The sequence below is a fragment of the Emydura macquarii genome, unplaced genomic scaffold, assembly GCF_026122565.2.
Source record: "Emydura macquarii macquarii isolate MOO-44397 ecotype Brisbane River unplaced genomic scaffold, CSIRO-AGI_Emac_v2 contig_306, whole genome shotgun sequence".
In the NCBI taxonomy this organism is placed as follows: Eukaryota; Metazoa; Chordata; order Testudines; family Chelidae; genus Emydura; species Emydura macquarii.
The window spans coordinates 8479959-8500683 of record NW_027130443.1 but is presented as its reverse complement, the minus strand read 5'-3'; the positions used below and the strand labels follow the sequence as shown (position 1 = coordinate 8500683).

At 54.1% G+C, this 20725-nt stretch overlaps 2 protein-coding genes and 1 long non-coding RNA gene across 3 annotated transcripts; 2 read left to right on the top strand and 1 right to left on the bottom strand.

Annotated features, from left to right (window-relative positions):
* The first annotated feature begins 2647 nt into the window (after nucleotides 1-2647).
* LOC137157263 (procathepsin L-like) lies at nucleotides 2648-8401 on the top strand. The gene is made up of 7 exons (XM_067554559.1): nucleotides 2648-2793; nucleotides 3578-3700; nucleotides 4162-4320; nucleotides 5163-5387; nucleotides 5477-5645; nucleotides 6976-7090; nucleotides 7986-8401. The coding sequence occupies exons 1-7, from the start codon at nucleotides 2650-2652 to the stop codon at nucleotides 8080-8082; spliced, it is 1032 nt and encodes a 343-aa protein (XP_067410660.1). The 5' UTR covers nucleotides 2648-2649; the 3' UTR covers nucleotides 8083-8401.
* A 1823-nt stretch (nucleotides 8402-10224) lies between these two features.
* LOC137157255 (uncharacterized) lies at nucleotides 10225-14125 on the bottom strand. The gene is made up of 3 exons (XR_010921040.1): nucleotides 14028-14125; nucleotides 11816-12072; nucleotides 10225-10461 (listed from the first exon to the last, which is right to left on the bottom strand). It is a non-coding gene; the product is annotated as an uncharacterized lncRNA (long non-coding RNA).
* Nucleotides 11833-18298, top strand: MYDGF (myeloid derived growth factor). Its single transcript, XM_067554541.1, has 6 exons — nucleotides 11833-12075; nucleotides 13096-13146; nucleotides 14519-14580; nucleotides 15846-15927; nucleotides 16764-16836; nucleotides 17411-18298. The coding sequence occupies exons 1-6, from the start codon at nucleotides 11833-11835 to the stop codon at nucleotides 17488-17490; spliced, it is 591 nt and encodes a 196-aa protein (XP_067410642.1). The 3' UTR covers nucleotides 17491-18298.
* The last annotated feature ends 2427 nt before the right edge of the window (nucleotides 18299-20725 follow it).

Below are 20725 nucleotides of genomic sequence, written 5' to 3'. Positions count from 1 at the left end.
CGCTGCTCACAAACAGCTCTGCTTACCAGCGCTGCGGGAGGATGTGTGATCGTTTGCACCAGCCCCATCTCGGGGAGGGAGGAGAGATGCTCTACTGATTAGAAATATTGCAGACACATTTTCTCTCAGTGGTAATTTTCAAACTGGTCTTTGGGCTGGGCTGGACTCTGGCTTTGTCTGTCCAATAGGAAAATCCGCTTGGGAACATCTCAGGGTGTGATGTAAGGCTACTGACTTTCTGGACAGTTCGACACGTGACGTTGCCCATGAGTGTTTTAACCGTTATGAAGCTTTAACTTGTTGCATGTCCGTGCCTAGGAGCCTTAAATCATTGCCTGACCCTCCCCCCATTTCCTTCAAGGGTGAAAGTTACAAGATTAAAATAGCCAACAAAAAAATGCTTAAAACCCGTCATTGTGCACAATGCTGACAACTTGGTTTATTTTTAAGCATTTGAAATCCATTTATCGTTGTTCAAAGTATAAAAATACAAATACAAATAGAGGGGTCCACCCCCCCAGGACTTTTGCCAGTTAGCACCAAGCCCTGGGTAATTGCCTAGGGACACACACTAACCCAGCCTCTGTAACCAACTCAGCTGCAGGCGCAGGGCTGGAGGCAGGGTCTCTGCCCCAGAAGCTTAGGCTGCATCTCTCCACTGCTGTGCAGAGGTGTGATTCCCAGCGCGGCACGGGAGACTCGTGCTAGCGGGTGAAGAATTGCAGTGTGGATGGTGCGGCTCGGCTTGGCCACCCGAGCTCGCATCCCGGCAGGCAAACAGGCTTGGCCACGGGTGGCTGGCCGGAGCTGCTGTCCACACTGCAATGTGCCCCTGGTAGCTGGAGCTGAGTGAGCGTGCATCTGTCTGCTCACCCTGGGAATTGCACCTTCTGGCGCAGTGTAGACAAACCTCAGAGTTCAGCTGGAGGGGCTGGTCTGAGCCCAAGAACCAAGGGCTGTTTGAAAGACGGTGCGAAGAGGAGAGTGGGAGAAGGACGCAGCGGGGGCAGTTAGGAAGGAGCAGAGGGGGCAAATCTCCCTGTGGATGGGGAAGGAGGTTCCTAGTAGTTCCTACCTGTTCCCAGATGGTTCTAGCCATGCTGGAGCCCACCCCTGGCTGCCCAGCGGCTGCTCCAGCCCTGCAGGGTCCCACGCTTGCCTCCATGCCCCTCCCCACCAGCTATGCCCAAGTTTCATGGGGGCAGAGCCCCACATGATCTCCATGGCTGGTGTGCTCACCCTCTGCACCGGCCGCTTCCACCAGCCCTGGGCTGCAGTAGCAGCAGCGCCTCTGCCTGGCCAGCACTTCACATGGGAAGAGTCTATTTCCGGTCCATCTCCGGCCTCGGGGAGGCCCCCGTCCCTGTGGTGTCCTGGTGCTATGGTGCTAGCACAGGCTGGGGGAGAACTGCCAGATGTAGCGGCATTGCCGGCCGGGATCAGCCCCATGGGCCACCTGCTCCAGTCTCCCATCTCTGACTGTTATCAGCAGCTAGGGTGGCCAGGGGTTCTGATTTTATAGGGACAGTCCCGATATTTGGGGCTTGTTCTTATATAGGCACCTATTATTCTCCACACCCTCTCCCGATTTTTCATGCTTACTGTCTGCTCAGCCTACCACCGTCAGCCATGTCGAGGGAAGGTGCAAGAAACTCCACTGTAGGCTGCTGTGGGACAATCTGCCCCACCCTGACACTCTAATACGGAGCAGCCTGAGCTTTTCTCGCCCTTCCCCTGCTGGTTTGCATTAACTGGAGCCCCCACCCTGGCTGTTCTGGTTACGCAGAGGGCAGGCCAAGCCCTCTCTGCATCTTGCTAAATTCTTAGCTGCAAAATGGTGAAGCCCTCCTGGTGCAGAGATCCTGGCCTGGGGCGTGGGGCCCCCCATCGGCAGGTGTACGGCCACCATGTAGCAATAGCCCTGCATTGCTGGCAGGGAGGAAGCTGCAGGCTGAGTCATTTCCAAGCAGTAACGGTTGGAGGGGTTTTTTTGGGTCTTCCCTCACAGATGCTGCTGGCTGGTGCATCCGTTAGCTGGGCCACAGTTACTCTCAGCGAGAGCCGCCAGTGCGCTCGGTTCTGGAGAAAGCCAAGGTGCAAATGCAGGCCCTGGCCCAAGGAGCCTAGGGTGCAAATGGCACCGAGCCGGTGCAGTCTGCACCCAGTGCAGCACAGGCCCGGGAAGCAGAGCAGGAACGCCGGGGGGAGGGAAGTGCCCAGCTGCTAGCCCTGAGCCTGGATTCCTGTTTGCACTACAGACCTCAGCAGGACCCGCTGCCACTGCCCCTTGCCACACCTGGAGTCTGGTCTCCTCACTCAGTCCTTGAGCTCCCTGCTGAGACTGAGGGAAGGACTCGTGGCTGATCTTTGAGGTGTCACCAGCTGGCAGTGGGAGAGTGGACTGCGAGCCACCAGCTGATTGCTGGGAGCCAAGCTGCCCGCAGCAGGAAGGGGCCTTTTAAATGATTTTCCAAGGTCTCTCTGTTGGGAGGTTTCACCATCAAGTTGCCGGGCCTGGGGCGGGGCCGGCGTAGGCTGAGTTACAAGGGGGAGCTGAAGGGAAGCTGCTCTCCTCGGCTCCTGGGCGCCATCCGTGCCCTGGCTGGGTGGGGCGAGATGCCACGAGCAGCCAGGATGGAACTCTAACCCATGCCTTTTACCCCCCAAGCCGGAGAGATGCAGCTGCTGGTGGGGCCCCTAGTGGTCCTGCTGGGTTTGGCTGGGGCACTGGACCCCGCCCTGGAGGAAGGCTGGAGGGGATGGAAGAGCTTCCATGCGAAGGAGTATCCTGAAGTAAGTACGGCAGCTCCAGTGACTCTTCATGGCTTGGCCAGCTAGTCGAATGTACCCCCCCTCCCCTGGGTCACTCCCTCCTTCCGTCTCCCTCGCTCCCTGGAAATAGGATTTCCTCTGGCTGCTGCATTGGCGTGGCTAGAGCTAGGGTGCAAAGGATTTGGGGGCAGGGGAGAGGGAAGTAGTGAGCCCGGCCTGCTCACAATCCAGCGCTTGGAGCCCCTGCCGGGCCCCGGGGAGACGCCGGGACGCGAGGTCCTCGAGCGTTGGGTGGCTTTGCAGGGAAGTTGCAGGAGCTGGATGTTAACTGCCCCTCTAGGGAAGCTCTTCCTGCCTTGCTGGGTGGTGATGGGGGGAAAAGGGGGCTCAGTGGGTACAGGGGTAGGATGCTCCTACCTCCTCCTCCTCCCCTCCCCCCAGCTCTTGTGGGGTTTCAGCTGCTCAGGGGGATCCAGCCCCTTTGGCTGCATTTTGGCACATCTGCTCCCTGCTGGAAAGAGGGAGATGCGGGGGTTTAATGGAGGTGGGAGAAGGCACATTCTGAGGGAGCCCCTTCCCCCTGCCCTGCTGCCCGTGCGTCTCTGCTGCGCAGCGCCTGCCCAGGCGAGCCGAGCTCCTGGCCGGCCTGTGGGTGCCAGGATTCCCACGTGCCGCCCCTCCTCAAGGAATCCAGGCCCGGCTGGTGCCAGCCATGGCTCCTCTCACTGCCTGTCCGGCTGGACGTCTGCTGCCAGGGAGCGGGGGGGCCGACGCATGACGGAGCTGGTGCTCTGTCCCCTGGCAGGAGGAGGAAGCTTTCCGCAGGGCTGTCTGGGAGAAGAACCTGCAGCGGATCGAGCACCACAATCTGGAGTCGTCCCTGGGGAAGCACAGTTACCGCTTGGAGATGAACCACCTGGGAGACCTGGTAACTCCCCCGGCACCCATCCTGGCACTGGGTTTGCAGGGGGGGGGGGCGGTCGGGCACGCCCAACAGTGCCAGGACCAAGGCAGAATCCTCCCTGCTTTCTCCCACTCCTTGCTGGGCCTCTCTTTCCCAGGATGCCCACCTGCAACTCCGTGCCCCTAAGAAGCAGGGGTCACCTCACTCCATCCCCACTGCTGCCCCCACTCACTGCAGGGCCCCCCACTTTTATAACTTTCCCTCCTTCTGCATCCGCCTCTGCATAGCGCCCTCCCCCCCTTCCCCGGGTGAGCCTGCCTCCCTCTGTGTCAGCATCAGCGGCTGTCTGCTCCGTTCGTGCCCTCAGACGTATGAGGGGCAGGACTCAGGCCGCAGCTCCTCGGTGGGCTAGGAGTTTTCCATGGCACTGGCCCGGCGTCATCTGTCGCGTGCGCTCTCTGGATTTAATTTTCCTTCCCCTCCAGACAGACGAAGAGTTCAACCAGCTGCTGAACGGTTTCCTCACCGACGGCCCCGAGCGGCCCGGCGGGAAGGAGGCTCTCTTCCAGGCATCGGCGGCTGGGGAGATCCCCAAAGAGGTGGACTGGCGCACCAAGGGCTACGTCACCCCCGTGAAGAACCAGGTGGGTGGAGCAAGAGAGCGCCTGGCTGGGGAGCAAGCCATGGAAACCCCCCAGCCCTCAGCTCCCTGCCACAAGACAACCCCCAGGGGCCCTGGCTGCCCATCAGAACGGCGGCACTGCCTGTGGTTTCGTGGGCTGACTGATGGAGGTGCTGGGCGCCCCTCTGGACTGTGCGCTCAGCCCCAGGCCCTAGAGCAGGACCTGGCCACTGGGGGCGGGCAGTAGCTAACCGGCGGGAAGCGGCTCCCTGCAGCATGGATTTGTTAGGTCCTTGGCCTGTCCTGCTCTTCACGAAGCTCCATGGAAAGGGCCTTTGCCAGCCTGGGGCCCTGCCGCTGCCTCGCTTCAGGCAACCCCCAGCGCCTTTGCCTGGAGTTTGGGCCTGATCCCGCCCCTGCTTTGCAGGCGTTGGGTGCGGGGGTTTTGCTCCTGCCACGTGCGCAGCTGCGGTGGGGCAGGAGCTGGTGGTGGTGGGAGGATCTCCTCCCCCCTCTGCTCTAACAGCAACACGGGGGGGAGCAAGTCCCAGAGGGGAGGGTCCAGGTCGCAAATCTCCAACCCCCCCCCAGCTCCACATCCCAAGGGATGGCAGCCAGAGCAACCCAGCTGCTCATTGCTGGTGCTTTAGCTGCTCCAGTTCCCCGATGTTGTGTCAAGGCTTGGACTCTCTCCTGCAGCTTTCCAACAAGCAAGAGCTTGCAAGACCACGACAATTACCTAGCTCCTGCCCCTCCTTCTGCATCACAGCCCAGAGAACCTCCCGCCAGGACTCCTGCCCTGAGCCCAGCAGCTCCTGCTTCAGCCAGAACCTAACCCCCACCTACCTGCCTTGCTTTCTGCAGGGCCACTGTGGGTCCTGCTGGGCTTTCAGTGCCACGGGAGCCCTGGAGGGCCTCGTCTTCAAGAATACAGGCAAACTGGTGTCATTGAGCAAGCAGAACCTCATGGACTGCTCCAGGAGCCTGGGGAACAACGGCTGCCATGGGGGCTTCATCACCAGGGCCTTCCAGTACGTGCGAGACAACGGGGGTCTCAACTCGGAGCTCGTCTACCCCTACTTGGAAAGGGTAACGTAGGAGAGCGGGGCCTTTGGGGCTGGGCGGCTGCTTCTCCAGGGAGTGGCACCTGAGCTCCTGTTCCACATCCTCCTCTGCAGGATGAATTCAGCTGCCATTACAACCCCCGGGACAAAGCGGCCAACTGCACCTCCTTCCAGCTGCTCCCACAGGGCAACGAGGCCGCTCTGGAGCAGGCGGTGGTGAATGTGGGTCCCGTTTCCGTGGCTGTGGATGCCAGCACTTTCCAGTTCCACTTCTACAAGTCAGGTACCCAACGGTCCAGAGATTCTCCGGCCAGGAGGGATCCCTGGGATGGTCTAGTCCAGTGGTTCTCTACTTCTTTTGCCATTTGCGGCTACCTAAAAACCGTCACATGGAGATGTGGACCCCCTAGGAAATGGTTGAGACAGTCTGTGGACCACAGGTTGAAAACCACGGACCTAGTCTGACCTCCTGCATAACACGTGCCATGGGGCTTGCCTGACCTAATGACAAGAGCAGATCTCTTACGAGATCTGGATTTAAAAATTGCCCATGAGGGAAAATCCACCAAGACTCTTGATAAAATTGTTCCGATGGTTCATTACCTCACTGTGAAAAGTCCGCACCGTGTTTCCAGTCTGAATTTGGGTAACTTCAACATCCAGCTGTTGGATAGCATCCTACGGATTAAAGAGCCCATCATCAAGTAGTTATTCCCCATGTAGGTACTTATTGAGTCGAGAAGTCACCCCTTCACTTCGTTAAGATAACTAGATTCAGCTCCTTGAGCCTGTCACTATGGGGCAGGTTTTCTGAGGCTTGATTTACACTAGGAACTTGTGCTGGTATAACTACATCGCTCACAGCCCTGAGCGATGCCGTTATACTAGCCTAACCCCCCATGTTGTCAACACTATGCAGACAGGAGAGCTTCTCCCAGTGACATGGCTACCGCTTCTCAGGGCGGTGGCATACCTATACCGACGGGAGAAACTCTCCCGTCCACATAGGTAGTGTCTTCACTAAGCGCTCTGGTGACACAGCTGCCCTGTAAATGGAGACCAGCCCCGCTTCCTTTATCATGGTGACGGCTCTTCTCTGAAGTCCCTCCAGTTGAGCAACATTCTTCTGCAATTGGGGACGCAGGATTCCAGCACTTCAGCTGGGGGCCTTTTCACTGAGCCGGGGCTGGGCTGGCTGGGCTCCCAGCCAGAATTACTGGCTCTCTCATTTAGGCCTGGTCTACACTAGCGCTTTTGCCAGCAAAAGTTTCGTCGCTCAGGGGTGAAACCTCCCTCCCCCCGCCAAGTGACATACGTTTTGCCAGCTTGTGTGGACAGCGCTATCCTGCCGCCATAGCTGCTGCTGCTGGTTTTATGATGTTAGTGGCTGAGCTCTCTCTAATCGACATAACGCCGTTACACAAGCGCTCTTACAGCGGCCCTGCTGTACCAATACAGCTGCAGCTCTGTGCCGCTCCAGGGGCTTCAATCCAATGCCTTGGGGGAGCTTTTCCTCCTACAATTGGCTGGCCTCCCTCCAGAGTCGTGGGAGCATCCCTGCTTCTGCTTGGAGAGGGAGAAATCCCCAACTGCTGCGGTTTGTCTCTTGCCAGGAGTCTTCGCCAACAGCTGGTGCAGCCAGAGAGTGAACCATGCGATGCTTGCCGTCGGCTACGGGACACACCAGGAGGGTGGGAAGAGCACTGCCTACTGGCTCATAAAGAACAGGTGAGGTGGGGGGCGGGGGGTAGCCAGGAGAGCATCTAACCCAGGAGCTGCATCCAAACCTGCACTGGACCTACGCCCACCATGAAAATACACCCCCTCCACTTCCTCCCTGTCCCCCAAATGTATGTGCGCATACACCAACGCCCCCCCCCCCATCAAACTTGCACCCCCATCCCTCCTCAGAATGCATGTGCGTGCACACAAACTCCCTCCCTTGGCCCTCCTGCAGGACACTGTGCAAACTCAATCCCATCCCCTAGCACGCACGTGTGAACTCAACCCTTTGCCCCTGGACACATGCACTCCAGGGTCTCAGCCTGGGCACACTCGTGCAAACTTGCACCCCTAGCCCCAAAGATCTGTCTCGTTCTGGGCCTGTCTTTGGGTCCTTGCCTTCTGTGCCTTCTCAGAATGAAAGATCTAAGCAGCTGCCAGGAGCCAGACATACGTGGAGTGAGCGCTGAGCAAATCTCCCCCTTCCTACTCTGCCTCAGTACCACTGTGCTGCTCAGCTACTCTCCCTGCTCACACCCCAGTGGCTCCTGAAAGGAGAAGGCCAAGCATGCTAGTTGATGGAGGGGTATTCTGGAGAAATGGCTTAGCTGAGGGGGCCAGATTTATTGCACTTGTGATCTAAGGCAGAGGGGAAGCCAGAGCTATGGAGGGAAAGAGCCAATGCACATCACCCCACTGCAGAGAACAAGCATTTGGTTCCTTCCTTGGATGGGCTGGAGATCCAGAGATCTGCGACTATGTAGCTGGTTAAGCAGATGCTCAGTGCATCCATGAACCTGGCTTTTAGCATAGTGGGACAACTTCTCTCTCATTACACTGTTCAAACTTCCTCCAGTTCCCACCCAGCTTCTCTCTCACGCTTTTCACTGTCTTCCCACAGCTGGTCTGAGCAATGGGGTGAAAAAGGTTACATCCGGCTGCTGAAAGGAGTCAATCAGTGTGGTGTGGCCAATCAAGCAAGCTATCCTATCCTGTAGCCTGTGCCGGGTTTTCTTTCTGCCCTGGACCTGCATGCCAGAACGGCTCACTTACTGCATAGGGTTAGGTTTTTTCCCATCGTCTAAAAGACTTGTTCTGTAGTCTTCAGCCTGGAGATTCTTTGGGCTTCTGGTAGTGATTTCTGGGCTGTTTCTTACCTGCCAAAGACTAATTTATATGGGTTTAGAAGCAATTAAAAGTTGTGCAGAAAATTGCTCTTGCAATCCTGGGTATGTCCCGTTGTGGTCACCCAGCAGCAGCACTGAATGAGGCTTAGTGTCCTGCCTAACGTATTCATAAAATAAAGAATGTTTTCCTCTCAGCGTGAAAAGCAGACTCCTCCTTGGTTTGAAAGATGATTAGAGGCTTCTCAGTAGGAGCTTTCTATACATCTTACAAGTTTAGCTCTGCGTCGCTGTTGCCTTAGCCGTTATCTCATTTTCCTCTTTAGCTAATGCCCAAAAGCCTGTGGAGACAGCTCCAAACTGCCTAGCAGCAAAACCACACAGAAGATTACAGAGAGGTGTAGAAACACCTGTAACCTGAGTCTGTATTATTTAAGCCCTGGCTGTGTGCAGGCACTCTACAAGAGTCACAACATGCCCTGCAGAGCTTGCTTTGCTGAACATCTGTATTTACATAACAACCGAACAAGAACAAGGCAAGCAGCAATATAAATAGCTCCCATTACATTTACTGCCCCAGTCCTCTTTATGCGTATGTGGTGATGCCCTGGAGAAAGGAAGTGATTAGAACCCCCTAACTTTTTTATGACTTCATTTATTTTTGTGGATTTCCTATTTCATTTTCTCTATGCAGGGGAGGATTGGGTTCTGGCCCCAGTGGAGTGGGAGGCATGGGGGGGGAATAGAGGGGTTTGCAGTGCAAGCCCCCCCCCCCCCCCCCCCAGTCTCACAGCTCCTGTCCTGTGGGGCTGGGTGCTGCCCATTGCCCCACGTGCTGCAACCTGGCACACAGGATTACCCTGTTGCTCAGGTTTGGCCCAGCTGCCCCTCTGTCCTGATGACAGAGGGCAGCCAAGCCAAATGTAAGTGAATGGTGCACCACTACTCGCTCAGATTTCACCCAGCTATCTCCCATCCACTCCACCATGACAGAGGGTGCCTGGGCCAAACTGGAGTGCTGCTGCCACCCCGTGCAACCACCTCCCCAGGCTCAGCCCCACAGCCAGGCTGTAGCTGCTGCAGGGGGAGTTATTTTATTTTATATGGTGGTGGTTGCAAAAAAAAAAAAAAAAAAACCCAAACCCATGGGCCTGTCAAAATGACAATTACCCAACAATGATAATGGTTGAGTAAGGCAAAAGGGGCAAACTATACAGGGGTGAGAAGTGGGAGGCAGGAGAACAGAGCACTAGTCCCAACTCTGAGACACCTTGGGGCTGGTCACTGCCATGTGCTGTGGATGGGGAAACTGAGGCACAGAAAGCAGCTGATAATATCCACCAAACTCCCCAGTGGGGAGAGGTTTCCTGTCCGTGAAGCCCTTTGAGCCCCTTGGAAGAAAGGCAATAGCGTGGCCTCAAGAGGTTCACCTAGTGTAGCAGCGATGTCTCATGTTCTCACACCCCCTTCTCATCAACCTCACCTTTTGCGGCTGTATTCCTTGCTTGTTACCGAGGCAGCAGGTGGCCTTGTGTGGGGGCTGTGCAAGAGGGAAAGCGCTCAGCCAAAAGCTAGGGGCTGGGCGGTCAGCCCCCAGTGGAGTGCTGTGCCAGAAAATACCAGAGAAGCTAGTAGGACTGGTGCTACATGCTTGAGACTGTTCAAGTCTGTCAAGGTACCAGCACAAAAGAGTGACCTGGAGGTCATCCTGGGACCTTGGCTGCAATCCCCTGCCCATGCAAACAGCAGCCATCCACCTGTCTCTTTGCCAGGCTTCCAAGATCCATGCAATCTGAGAAGCACGAGCATGTGTGAAGGGCGAAGGGGTTCCAGACTTCTGCTCAATGAGCCTTTTTACTGCTGTAGCTAGTCTAGTCTAGTCTCAGGACACTGCGCCGAAGCTGCCCTGTGCCTGGGAAGCATCGTTTGACGATTTGCTTTGCAGCACAACACTCAACCCAGCTAGTGTCCTTCATGCTAAACCTCCCCAGATTTATGAAAGAATTAGCAGCTCCTTCAGCTTTATTTGCCCCTCACTCTATGAAATCATGAGCTGTACTTACAATATAAATCAAGCATTTTGCAGCCAGGTTCAGGAACAGTTAGGAGATTGATTTCTGTGCTTACCGGCAGGAGAGCTGAGTCTCTGCAGCACCTCTGTCAAAGAGCAGCCAGTCCCTCGTTTTTAGTAGAGGGCCTGGGCTAGTTAAGGTCGTTGCAGGTGTGTAGGAACCAGATGCACTGGATGCTGACCTGAAAGAAATGATGGGGGGAGGGGGGAGGTAGAGGGAAGAGGAGATTGTTTATTTTATGGCTTTGGGGGTGTGTGGAAATTTAGTGCTGGCCTGTTTGACAGCCCTGGAGAATGAAATCCTGTTTATAAAACATGGGCAGCGAGCGGCAATGCAAGCTTCTTCTGTGGTGTGCAGCCAACACGCTGATCTCTAGGAGGTGAAAAGGACCCATTCAATCCGTGTATGCAGTGTTGTAGCTGCATTGGTCCCAGACTATTAGACAGTGGGGGTTGGGTAATATCTTTGATTGGACTTCTGTTGGTCCAGTAGAAGATATTATCTCGCCCATTCAATCGTTGACGACTTTGCAGGCCCCTCACCATTCTACTACTCCAGAAAGGCGTCATGGCAACAACTAGGCACCTCCCATTCCCAGGGCAGTGTCCCTAGAGTAAGGTCACCCTCATGATGCCACAGACCACCTCTTCACTGCCCAGTGACGCTGTCCTGTTGCTGTGCGAACGTGCTCCCTGCAACGCTGGTAGACAAAGCAGCCACCACGTCAGAAGAAAAAACGCCATCACCGCCATGCAAACGGTGCCACCGCTCTACAACGGGGCAAACATCTGCTAAGAAAAGCTGCCCCCGTGTCACTGCCACAGGCTGGGCAAACATCGTCCCCGCGCTGCGGCACAAGCGCGTTACAGTGCCGCTAAGTGGACTGCGTCCCCGCCGTGCTGCGGCTCTCCTGCCAACGTGCTGCCATGAGAGGCCGTTGCTGCTGCAGCACTGTGCCAAACATTGTGGGCCTCTGGCGAAGTCACCACCTGCCCCACGTGCTGCAAAGCATCAGCCGTGCCCTCATCGTGCAAACACCACTACCACTGTGCAAACACACTTGTGCAAACGGTCGCCAGCACGTAGGGTTCCCCCATGTCCAGGTTTTCCTGGCCATGACCTCTTTTTCTGTCTTCCGATCTCTGGCCGGGGGGACGTTGGAAATCTGAACAACTGTCTGTGGTTTGGAGCTGGGCGGGGGGCGAGCAGCGGCTGCAGGCCGGGTGCCCAGCTCTGAAGGCAGCGAGCGGCGCCCAGCCAGCAGCGCAGACGCACGGGTGGAACCGGCCCGGCCTGGCAGCGCATTGCCACCCTTAAGTCTGTACCCCCTGTCCCGGGTCACATCCTCTATCGGGGACCCTGAGCTATGGGGACCCTAGCGACGCTGGCCTCGTGCAAGCACATTGGTGTGTGCACCATCCCCCGCACCACCCTGGCTCATGGCACGCTGGGGGCCTGTCTCCCCCTGGCTGCCTCGAGGCCTCTAGGGAGTAGAGTGGGAAGGGCCCCAAAGGGTTAATCTGCCAGCCTAGTACCTCTGCCCACATCCAAGATGGCCGCCTGGGGCTTCGCCTCACGTGGGCCAGCCCGGCCTCGTTTGGAATTGACCCCTCCGGCTCGCCGTAGGGAAGGCTTCTCTTTCAAGATGGCGGCGCCCAGCGGAGTAGGCGCCAGGCGGCTCTGGGCCGGGCTAGTCCCCGTTCTCCTCCTGCTCGCTGCGGCCGACGAGGCTCCCAGCACGGCCGAGTTCGACGTGCGGCCCGGCGGGATGGTCCATTCCTTCACCCGCAGCCTGGTGAGGGAGCGGGAAGAGGAGTGTGGGGGCACGGCCTGCTGATTGGCTGAGCCGCCCGTCGCTCCAACATCCCGCTACATTGATTGGCTGAGAGCCAAGGGAGGGTGGGGGTGATGACGCGGCACTGGGGAATGGGGGGCAGAACGTGTGCGCGGGCCCGGGTCGCTTCCGGCCAAATGGCTCCCCTCGAGGGAGGGTGGGCGGAGCGTTCCTGTTCCGGGGGGAGGGGCATGGGGCCTCTGGCCCCGCCCCCATGTCTCAGTCGGATGCTCTGCCCCCCAGTTGCAGCAGAGGGGTGGCCCCTGCACCAGTTGCAGTGGGGAGGGTCACTCCATGGACCTCCCCCCTCCAGGTTTTGGGGGGCGGGGTTATTTATCTGAATCCCAGCCCTGCCCCTGTCAATAGGAACAGGGAGCCCCCCCCCACCTATCACCCACCCCAGGCATGTTCTGTGGGTCCCGGCCCACCTCCCCCTGGGTTGTCAGGACAGGGCAGCCCATGACTTCCCCCACCCCCGACTCCTGCACGTCTCCAGAGGAAGCTGAGGTATCTGTGACCAGACCCCCATCAAGCCCCGCTGATCCGTACCCACAAACATCCCACCTCCAAGCCCTGCAGAGACTGACATGCCCAGCCCGCCGTACTCCCCCTGCGCCAGAGCAGCCAAGCTGAGCTGGATGCTGTATGAGGGAAGGACACACAAATCAGGTGCAGGCAGCAGCTCTCAAGGCAGCTTGCCAGGAAGGCCCCTGCTTGAGCACTAGCCCCCAAAACTTGATCCTGTTCCTGGTGCAGACAGGAGACGATATTATAGCCACACTTTGAGGGAATTGAGGATTTCACCACTTTCTCATGCTGAGAGAGAAACCATTTAAGGGCTTTTGGTAAATCAGAACCTAAATTCCTCTCCAGGTTACATACATTCTGTACAATGCCAAGCAAATTGGTTATGCTCACCCAATACTAACATAGTATATCCTGTTTTAGAAAGACTACTGACTTTTCTCTGCTCTTTTCAAGGGGGATTACACCTGCACATTCACATACGCTTCTCAGGGAGGGACCAATGAGGTGAGTTATTTGAGCACTTCGCTTAAAAACACACATGCAGAGGCTCCAAGACTGTAGAATAAGAAACCTCTTGAGAGGTCTGTATGTAGAATGACTGTAGCTAATTGGATTGTTCATCATTTTTCTGGGTCTCTGGGAACATTAGGGTATTTAGATTCCTAGCTCTTACTGCGCAGGAATGAGGAACAATTGCATTTCTCTTCCTAGATATAGATGTAACTTTACAGAGACCTCAGTTTCTATCAGAGCAACCCAAAGGGTTTAAAATTCTTAAGAGGCCTACTGCAAAAATCATTATTAGCTTAAATTAATAAATGTTGGATCTCTTCCATTGCCTCCTGCTTGTTGAGCTTTTAGGATTCATATTGTCAAATTTCTTTCCACAACCACAAGGGCTAGCAACTTGGCTTTTTAAAAAAAAAAAAAAGCACCCAAAGTCTCTTGTAATCCCCTGACTCAAGGAGCTGGGGCTTTAAAAGACCAAACAAATATGAGTCAGAAACATTGCATGTCTGCAAAAGAGGATCGCTTGTGTCAGCCTCACGTGCAGAGGAGGTCTTTGTGGGTTACAATAAGGCTATATTTAGTAAGCCCTGGATACTTGTAAGGCGTATACAGCTTTGTAATTAGTGTTTTTTTTTGTTTGTTTGTTTTTTGTGAGAATAGTGGGGGTCTTTCCAGACTAGCATGGCATTTTCAAACCCCTTACTGGTACTGGGGAAAGCTATGTGGAAGTAGCCAGCAGGCCCTGTGTTCTTAAAGGGGCTTGAAGATTTGATTATAATTTGTATTGCAGTAGTACATAGGAGTCCCAGGCATGCATCAAGGACCCATTGTGCTAGGTGCTGTACAAACAGAACAAAATTATTTTAGATTCTTACCTATCTGTGGCAGTTTCCTCTGGAGAAGGGTCAGCCCCTGCTCCTGCTCCTCTTCCTCTACCATGAATGGGGTTAAGGCTTTTCTAAGGGGGGAGGGGAGGGGTTTCGCCCTTTTATTGGTACTGACAGGGGTGGAGCTTGAGGAAAGGCCTCCTCTGTGTTCCGCCTACTAGAAGTGAAGCTATTAAAAAGGGCTGTGGATAGTTAAATGGCAAACTGTGTTTAAACTGTGCGTGTGCTGTTTTAACAAATCACCCTTTGAGAATTATATTCTACTCTTCTCATGTGTTCTCTCCTCATGCAATGAAGCTGCAATATAACTTTACATTTCCAGTTCTGGTCTTTCTAATGAGTTCCCAACCGAGGAGTGTCAATTGGGTTGGGTGGAGACTTGGAATATGCATAGCTGTTCACTGGGGACTAGCACCAGTACTTTGGGCATGACTGTAAATGCTACCAAGATTTACTGTTCAGACCTTTCCTCTCCACAGCAATGGCAGATGAGCATTGGAGTCAGTGAAGACAACAAGCTCTTCTCCTGTTCAGTGTGGAGGTGTGTTGAGTCATTTGAGAGTATGCATTATTCTCTGAACTGGGTCCCTTAAATCCCCTCTGCTCTAAGTATTCAGTTCTCCAGAGAGCCTCTCTGTTTGGTAGACTCTTTCTCACTTTGAACTCTCATGCAGAAGTCTGAGGTTTGTGAGGAGTTTGGTAACATGTTGGGATCTTTTAGGAGTTTGTTTTAACTCCAAACTGCTGCCTCTTTTCTTCATTCAGTGGCTTTCCCCTACTTATGCTGCAGCTGAGATCTTCTATGCTGAGGTCTGGTTTTCACTAAAAAGATAGCTTAACCCAACTACAGTGTTTGTGGGTTTGAAAAATCCACACCCCTGAGCAACATAGCTATGCCGACTGAACCGCCAGTGTAGACAGTGCTAGGCCGACGGAAGCTACCAGCTCTCAGGGGAGTGGATTACCTCTACCAGTGGGAGAACCCCTCATGTTGGCATAAATAGGGTCTACACTGAAGTGCTACAGTGCTGCTGGAGTGTTTCAAGTGTAGACAAGCCCTCAGACTTAGTTGGGAGCCAGGATTCAGGATGTAGATAAACCAGTCCGAAGATTAAACTATCAGTCACTTTCATGCTAGGCGGTATTTCCCCTTGGCAATCCCTCTAAAGTGTCATGAGTCCATGAACCCCTGGATAGTACTGTCCCAATTCAATGAATACAATGGTAGCTGGTTTCAGAATCACCGTACTTGGAGTCCCTGGTCGCAGATTAGCCTAGCTGGATACAGGCTAGACGCTTACGCACATTATTAGGGGGTTTTGCCCCCAAAGGAATCTTTAGGCTTCCGGCACTCTCCTTAGACTGGCAGCCGTTTATAAACCCTGCTGTCTTCCAGCCTTTCCTCATTAGGTGGAGGTACAGGAGAAAGGTGAAGTTCCTTTGTGAAGGAACAGTAAACCCTGTGGTCACTATGCATGCCCTCATTGCACCTCTGCTTTCTTGTGCTATGTCAAGTCACGGTCAGGACTTCCAACCCTCAGCAGAGACCTGCTTCCTTTCAGAGCATTGCTTCCCACCCATTGGCCAGTAAGAGAGATACACTTCACCTCCACTGAGCACAATGTTTGTAATGCTTCTGCCCCTTGTGAGTTGAGGAAGCCATGAATGAGATTCAGATCCTGATTTCTGAGTGGTAGCAATGTTCTAACTGCCGGGCTGGCAGGACGCTCCTGTTCAGCGTGTTTGGTGCCTACCTTATAACCTTTTCCCTCTTTCAAAGTCAAAGATTTTGCTCTTCCTTTTCAGGCCCCAGGGAAAGTCTTATCTCTTCTTTACCCAGTTTAAAGCTGAAGTGAAAGGAGCAAAGATAGAGTACGGCATGGCTTATGTAAGTCCCAGCTGATTATTTTGAATGGGCGTATGGGAGATGGGCTATAAAATAAGAATGTACTATAAACTGTGTACAATGAAATCCTTGCTCTGTTGTGCACTTAATTAAAGTTTGGTTCTAATCAGAAATATGGCCACAGAGGGACCCTCGCGCAGCAGATGGTACCTGTTCCCTGAAAGTTTTTTGACTGGTTGCTGGCTTTATGGACACCAGTTGCTCCTCCTGTCAGGAGTTCAGCAGCAGTGCTGCTCTGGGATGCAGGGGAGGGGAAGGGAGGAGAGTTTTGGCCCAATCCATCAAATTATTCATCGTGCAGTGGGTAAAGCCTCTGTTGGACTTGTTAAAAGATTCAAAAGGTTTCTAGAGAACCACAGAAATTAGAGAGAGAAAAGACCTTTTCATTCTGTGGTTCTCAGCTTCTTCTATACTGAAACCCCATGTTCCAACAGAAACAAAGTATCTCCTCCCCCCACCTCCTTCTTTGTGACCATACAGAAAGGAAGGGTGCTTAGAACTCCCATACTCCTGGCCAGTGCAGAACTGTTCCCTGACACTCTGCTCTGCAGTGCTTTGCCCTAGCCAGTTCTAAATGTCTCAAATGATGAACCTTCCCCTCACCTCCCCAGGGAAATACATTTAATAGGAACTAGGAGAAATTCCCAGAGATTGGCCTTTACTTTTCCTTTGCTAATTTAATCCCTTTACCCCAGTTGTTGTTAGCTACAGAAACCAAAGCTATCTTTGGCAGTAAAAACACTTGATCGTTTTGTTTGTTTCTCATGGAAGCTTTCTGGATTAGCTCACATGGTAAAAATTCCTCATTCCCATTTCAGTCCCAAGCCGCGACGGGTGGACAGAGCGATGTCCCCTTAAAGGAGGAGGAGTTTGAAATCACTGAAACCACAGGTCTGTAGCCATCTAAAGAGAAGAGTGTGCGGGGGCTCATGTGGGGGATGAGGACACTTATCCAAAATGAGAGAGAGGTCTCTGTCTACCCTTGGGAAATGGGCATCTAGACTACATGCACGTGGGCTACAAAAGTATGGAAAGACTAAAATGTTACCCAGGTGGATGGTTGTGGTATATCTTGATCCACTGCTGCTGCTTGAAAGGCCAATAGGAGACTGATGGGAAGGCACCTGTGCCCTGGGTGATTCAGAATCACAGGTGGTGTATTAGTGGTAACAGTGGATTGTGAGCTCTTTGGGGTAGGGATGGTCTGTATGGCACCTGGCAGAATGGGCCCCAACCCCTCCCTGGATCCTGTAGGCGTAACCCCGCTGTATATCATACTATGGGGGGTAGGAGGAGGAACACAATGACTTTCTTAATAAGCTGCTAGTGCACTCCACAGGTAGAAGGTGATCATTGAAGTTCAGGTTTCGATTTGTCCTCTTGCTCTCTTGGAAAGAGCCAAGGCTTCAAATCGTTGCTGATTCATCATCCATTTATTCCCTGCTTGTGTGTTTTCTCCTTCTAGTGACTCACAGAGAAGGCAAATTCCGTTCCGAGCTGTCCAAACTAATGATTGTAGCAAAAACGCCCCATGACGAGTTGTGATCCGGCGGTCTAGGGAAGGGGCTTTTCTCTCGCCTGGAGAAGCGTGGCAGATAAAGGGGACATTTTCTTAATTGCTGGTTATCTAGGGTGTGCTTTCTTGTTTCCCACATAGAAGTATTGAGGTCTGAGATGAACTGGACTTGGAGGTGTTAAGACAGACACCCTCTGTCTTGTGTCAGAGTAACAATGTACCTGAGGTGTTAGAGGTCTGTGCAGCTGGAGTCTTCCTGAAATTCTTGATCTGCAGCCAGCCATTCTGTTGCCCACTTTGTGCTTCAGTGATCAGCTGAATATGGTAAAGCTCTCCTCTGGCAGAGTCTCCTTATCTTCCTCACTAAGCAGAACAAGGCAGAAAGATAAGGAGCAGGATTTAAACAAGGTTTCCTAAAGGAAAGTAGTTAACTCTAGTCTCTGTCGGGGAATAGGATTTCTGCCCAGAAGCGTGATGGGAAGACCAGATTGAACAGGGAGAGAGTACAGAACCAGCCAAACCCATTTACTTTCCTATCTGGTGGGTGGTCACCAAAGAGCAGCATTTGGTGAGCTGGGAAGGAAATTGTGCCATACTGCCCAGATTTTGGTACCTTGGCATAAAAAAAGGAGTGCTGTGGGGCCCGCCTAGGCCTTATTTATTCTGATACAACACAGAAATCCATCCAATGATGCATCCATTATTCAATGCAGGTCCGGGACTATTTTTGCATATACTGAAGTGATTTTCTTATTTAGTCTTGTAACTGTGAAGGAATCCAGAATTCCCTTCATATGTATATAAAAAATACAATAAAATAAAGCATAATGTCTCAAAGTTTGCTTTGATCTGTGACTCCTGCCGTTCCAGCTTCTTATTCTCTCAATGATTGGCAGTCCAGAGCGTGGAATAGCATTTGCGCTTCAGTTTGACATCCCATCAGCAGACACCTGCAAATCCTTATACTGGCTCTCTTTGTTTGGGAGAGGGTTGACGTGTCCAAGGCAAAGGCCACTGAAGGTCAGTGAGATAACCCACTGTCTATGACTGATGAAGTTAGGGGTGCAAAGGGTCTGTTACAGCACTGAATCCGTCCTGCTACCAGCTGTATCTGTTGTCGTACTCAGCCATGCTGCAAAGACACTAGATCTATGAATTTGCCCAGCCAACAGTATTATACAGCACTTCGCCATGTAAGACATTCTTCCAGTAGCTGTTGCTGGGTGTGGACGTGCCCCTGGAACCGGGGAGCAGCGTCCGGGTTTTCCCTCTCTGGGTCCTCCTCAGAGGGGGACCACCCCTCCCGGCTACCTCCTACCGGAAGCAGTCTTGTGCCCTTTTCAGGGTAAGCAGTTTATGCACCAGGCCCTCAGGCAGGGCTGGCGAGGCAGACAGTCTAAGGCCAGGCCCTCAGACAGGGCTGGCAGGTGAGCAAGCCGCTCTTGGGAATGGCACGGCAGGGAAGGCTTCCTCACAGAGGATAGGGAAGGGGGGAGGGGGACACAGGCCTGCCCGTCTCCACTGCGTCCCGGCCCAGGGCCCTGGCAGTGGCAACGGCGTTTGCCACTGGGTCAGCGGGGCTCCGGCCACAACACGCCGCCTGGGTTGTCCCTGACTCAGCCACCAACGGAGCGGTTATCCCTGGGCTCCTTCCTCCCCGAAACCCCCGGTACCTGTCTCCTCTGGGTCGCGGAGGTGGGGTAGACCTGCTAGGCCCTCGTTGTCCATGGGCAGCAGCTCGGGTAGCTCCATGGGCTCGTCTTCGGGGGGTAGCTCCTCCAGGTCCTGCGGTCCCCAGGCCTCGGGCAGAGCCGGTAGATCCTCAGGGTCCCAGGCTCGGCACTGTTCTGGCAGGTCTGGTTCTGGCTCCCAAGCCCCGGGTGTCTCCGGGGGGGGGGGGGGGGGGTTCTCCCCCGGCTCATAGTCCGCAGGGAGCCCCAACGGGTCTTCTTCTGGCTCCCAGGCCAAGGGGGTCTCTGGCGGTCCCTCCAACTCCCAGACCGTAGGGTACCGGGGGGGAGGCCTCGGTCGATCCCCAGGCTGGGTTTAAGGCCAGCCACTCCCTCTCAGCCTGGCCTTGGATAGGCACTTTGGAGGAGACACATCCTTCCCCTTCGGCCGCCTCCCACCAACTGAGCTGGCCGGGCTGGCTCTTAAAGGCCTAGCTCCGCCCCCCTGCTTCCGGTCAGGTGGGGCCACTGGGGCCTTTAAAGGCCTAGACCCGCCCCCTTTCTTCCGGTCAGGTGTTCCCCTGAGTCAGGCCTCTGTCAGCCAGGGTGGGTCTGGCTCCCTCTCTGGGTCCTCCTCAGAGGGGGACCACCCCTCCCGGCTACACAGGGTCACTTATCTGTTGGACAGTAGTAAGGGACTGGTTGACCTACATTCTGTATAGCCCACAGGGCTGTTATAGCAGTCTGTTGCTCCTTGTACTGATGGTTTTAGAAGCTGACCTGATTTCCAGAAGCGCTGAGAACCCATAGAGCTCATAACGACAGAAAGGGGTAGATTTTTGGGGGGGTGAGTGGGGAAAAGGGACGTTCCAGGCAAGGTCCCTGTCTGAGGGAAGCTCCTTGTATAGCTGCTACGTAGACACTTTCCTGATGAGTTCTGAGGTACGCTGCATCATGCAGTGTGGCGCTCGTGATTGAGGACTCTTGCTGGGTCCAGAGAACTTTTCACCACAGAGATGTTCCACGTAATCTCACAAACGGTGCTGACAAATGCCCCCCAAGAACAGAGCAGCAAAGCATTTCGCTGTCAGCATTCCAGCCCTTTGCTGGCCACATCCATCAGACAGGATCTGCTTCAGTGTCTCTCTACACATCTGCCAATACTCCAGCTGAGTATCGACAAGCTGTTCCAGGCCTGGGCCTCTCATCAGCACAGATTGACAGGCACGGGACGGTAAATGAATAGGGAATAGACATCCGTTTGCAAACTTTTACAGCCAGAGACCGACTTGCACTGTGATTCCCCCAGGGCACTCAGCATTCTGCAGGGCTGTCTCTTACATTCATGCACCTGTAGCCACCCCTTTACCCTGCATCCCTAGCTGCTCTGCACAATTAAATTAGCTGCAATAGTTTGGAGTAAGCCAAATTAAACACAGCAGGCTGGGGCTTTGCAAGTTTAAAAGCCTGAAATTTATCAGTGCTTCGACCCAGCAGCGGAAAAGGAGCCGTGTATCAGAGGCGCACAGCCTCTGCCTGCTCTAAATCTACAGGTTTAGCAAGCTCCTGAAGGCCAGCGCTGCTGTGCCTGGAG

Excerpts from the sequence above, each read along its gene's own strand:
- MYDGF (XM_067554541.1), top strand. The coding sequence starts at position 11,833 with ATGGCCGCCTGGGGCTTCGCCTCACGTGGGCCAGCCCGGCCTCGTTTG. Across the intron at positions 13,147-14,518 it reads CTCAGGGAGGGACCAATGAG|CAATGGCAGATGAGCATTGG; the intron begins GTGAGTTATTTG and ends TCCTCTCCACAG. Across the intron at positions 15,928-16,763 it reads TAGAGTACGGCATGGCTTAT|TCCCAAGCCGCGACGGGTGG; the intron begins GTAAGTCCCAGC and ends TTCCCATTTCAG.
- LOC137157263 (XM_067554559.1), top strand. The coding sequence starts at position 2,650 with ATGCCTTTTACCCCCCAAGCCGGAGAGATGCAGCTGCTGGTGGGGCCC. Across the intron at positions 5,646-6,975 it reads GTTCCACTTCTACAAGTCAG|GAGTCTTCGCCAACAGCTGG; the intron begins GTACCCAACGGT and ends GTCTCTTGCCAG. Across the intron at positions 7,091-7,985 it reads TACTGGCTCATAAAGAACAG|CTGGTCTGAGCAATGGGGTG; the intron begins GTGAGGTGGGGG and ends GTCTTCCCACAG.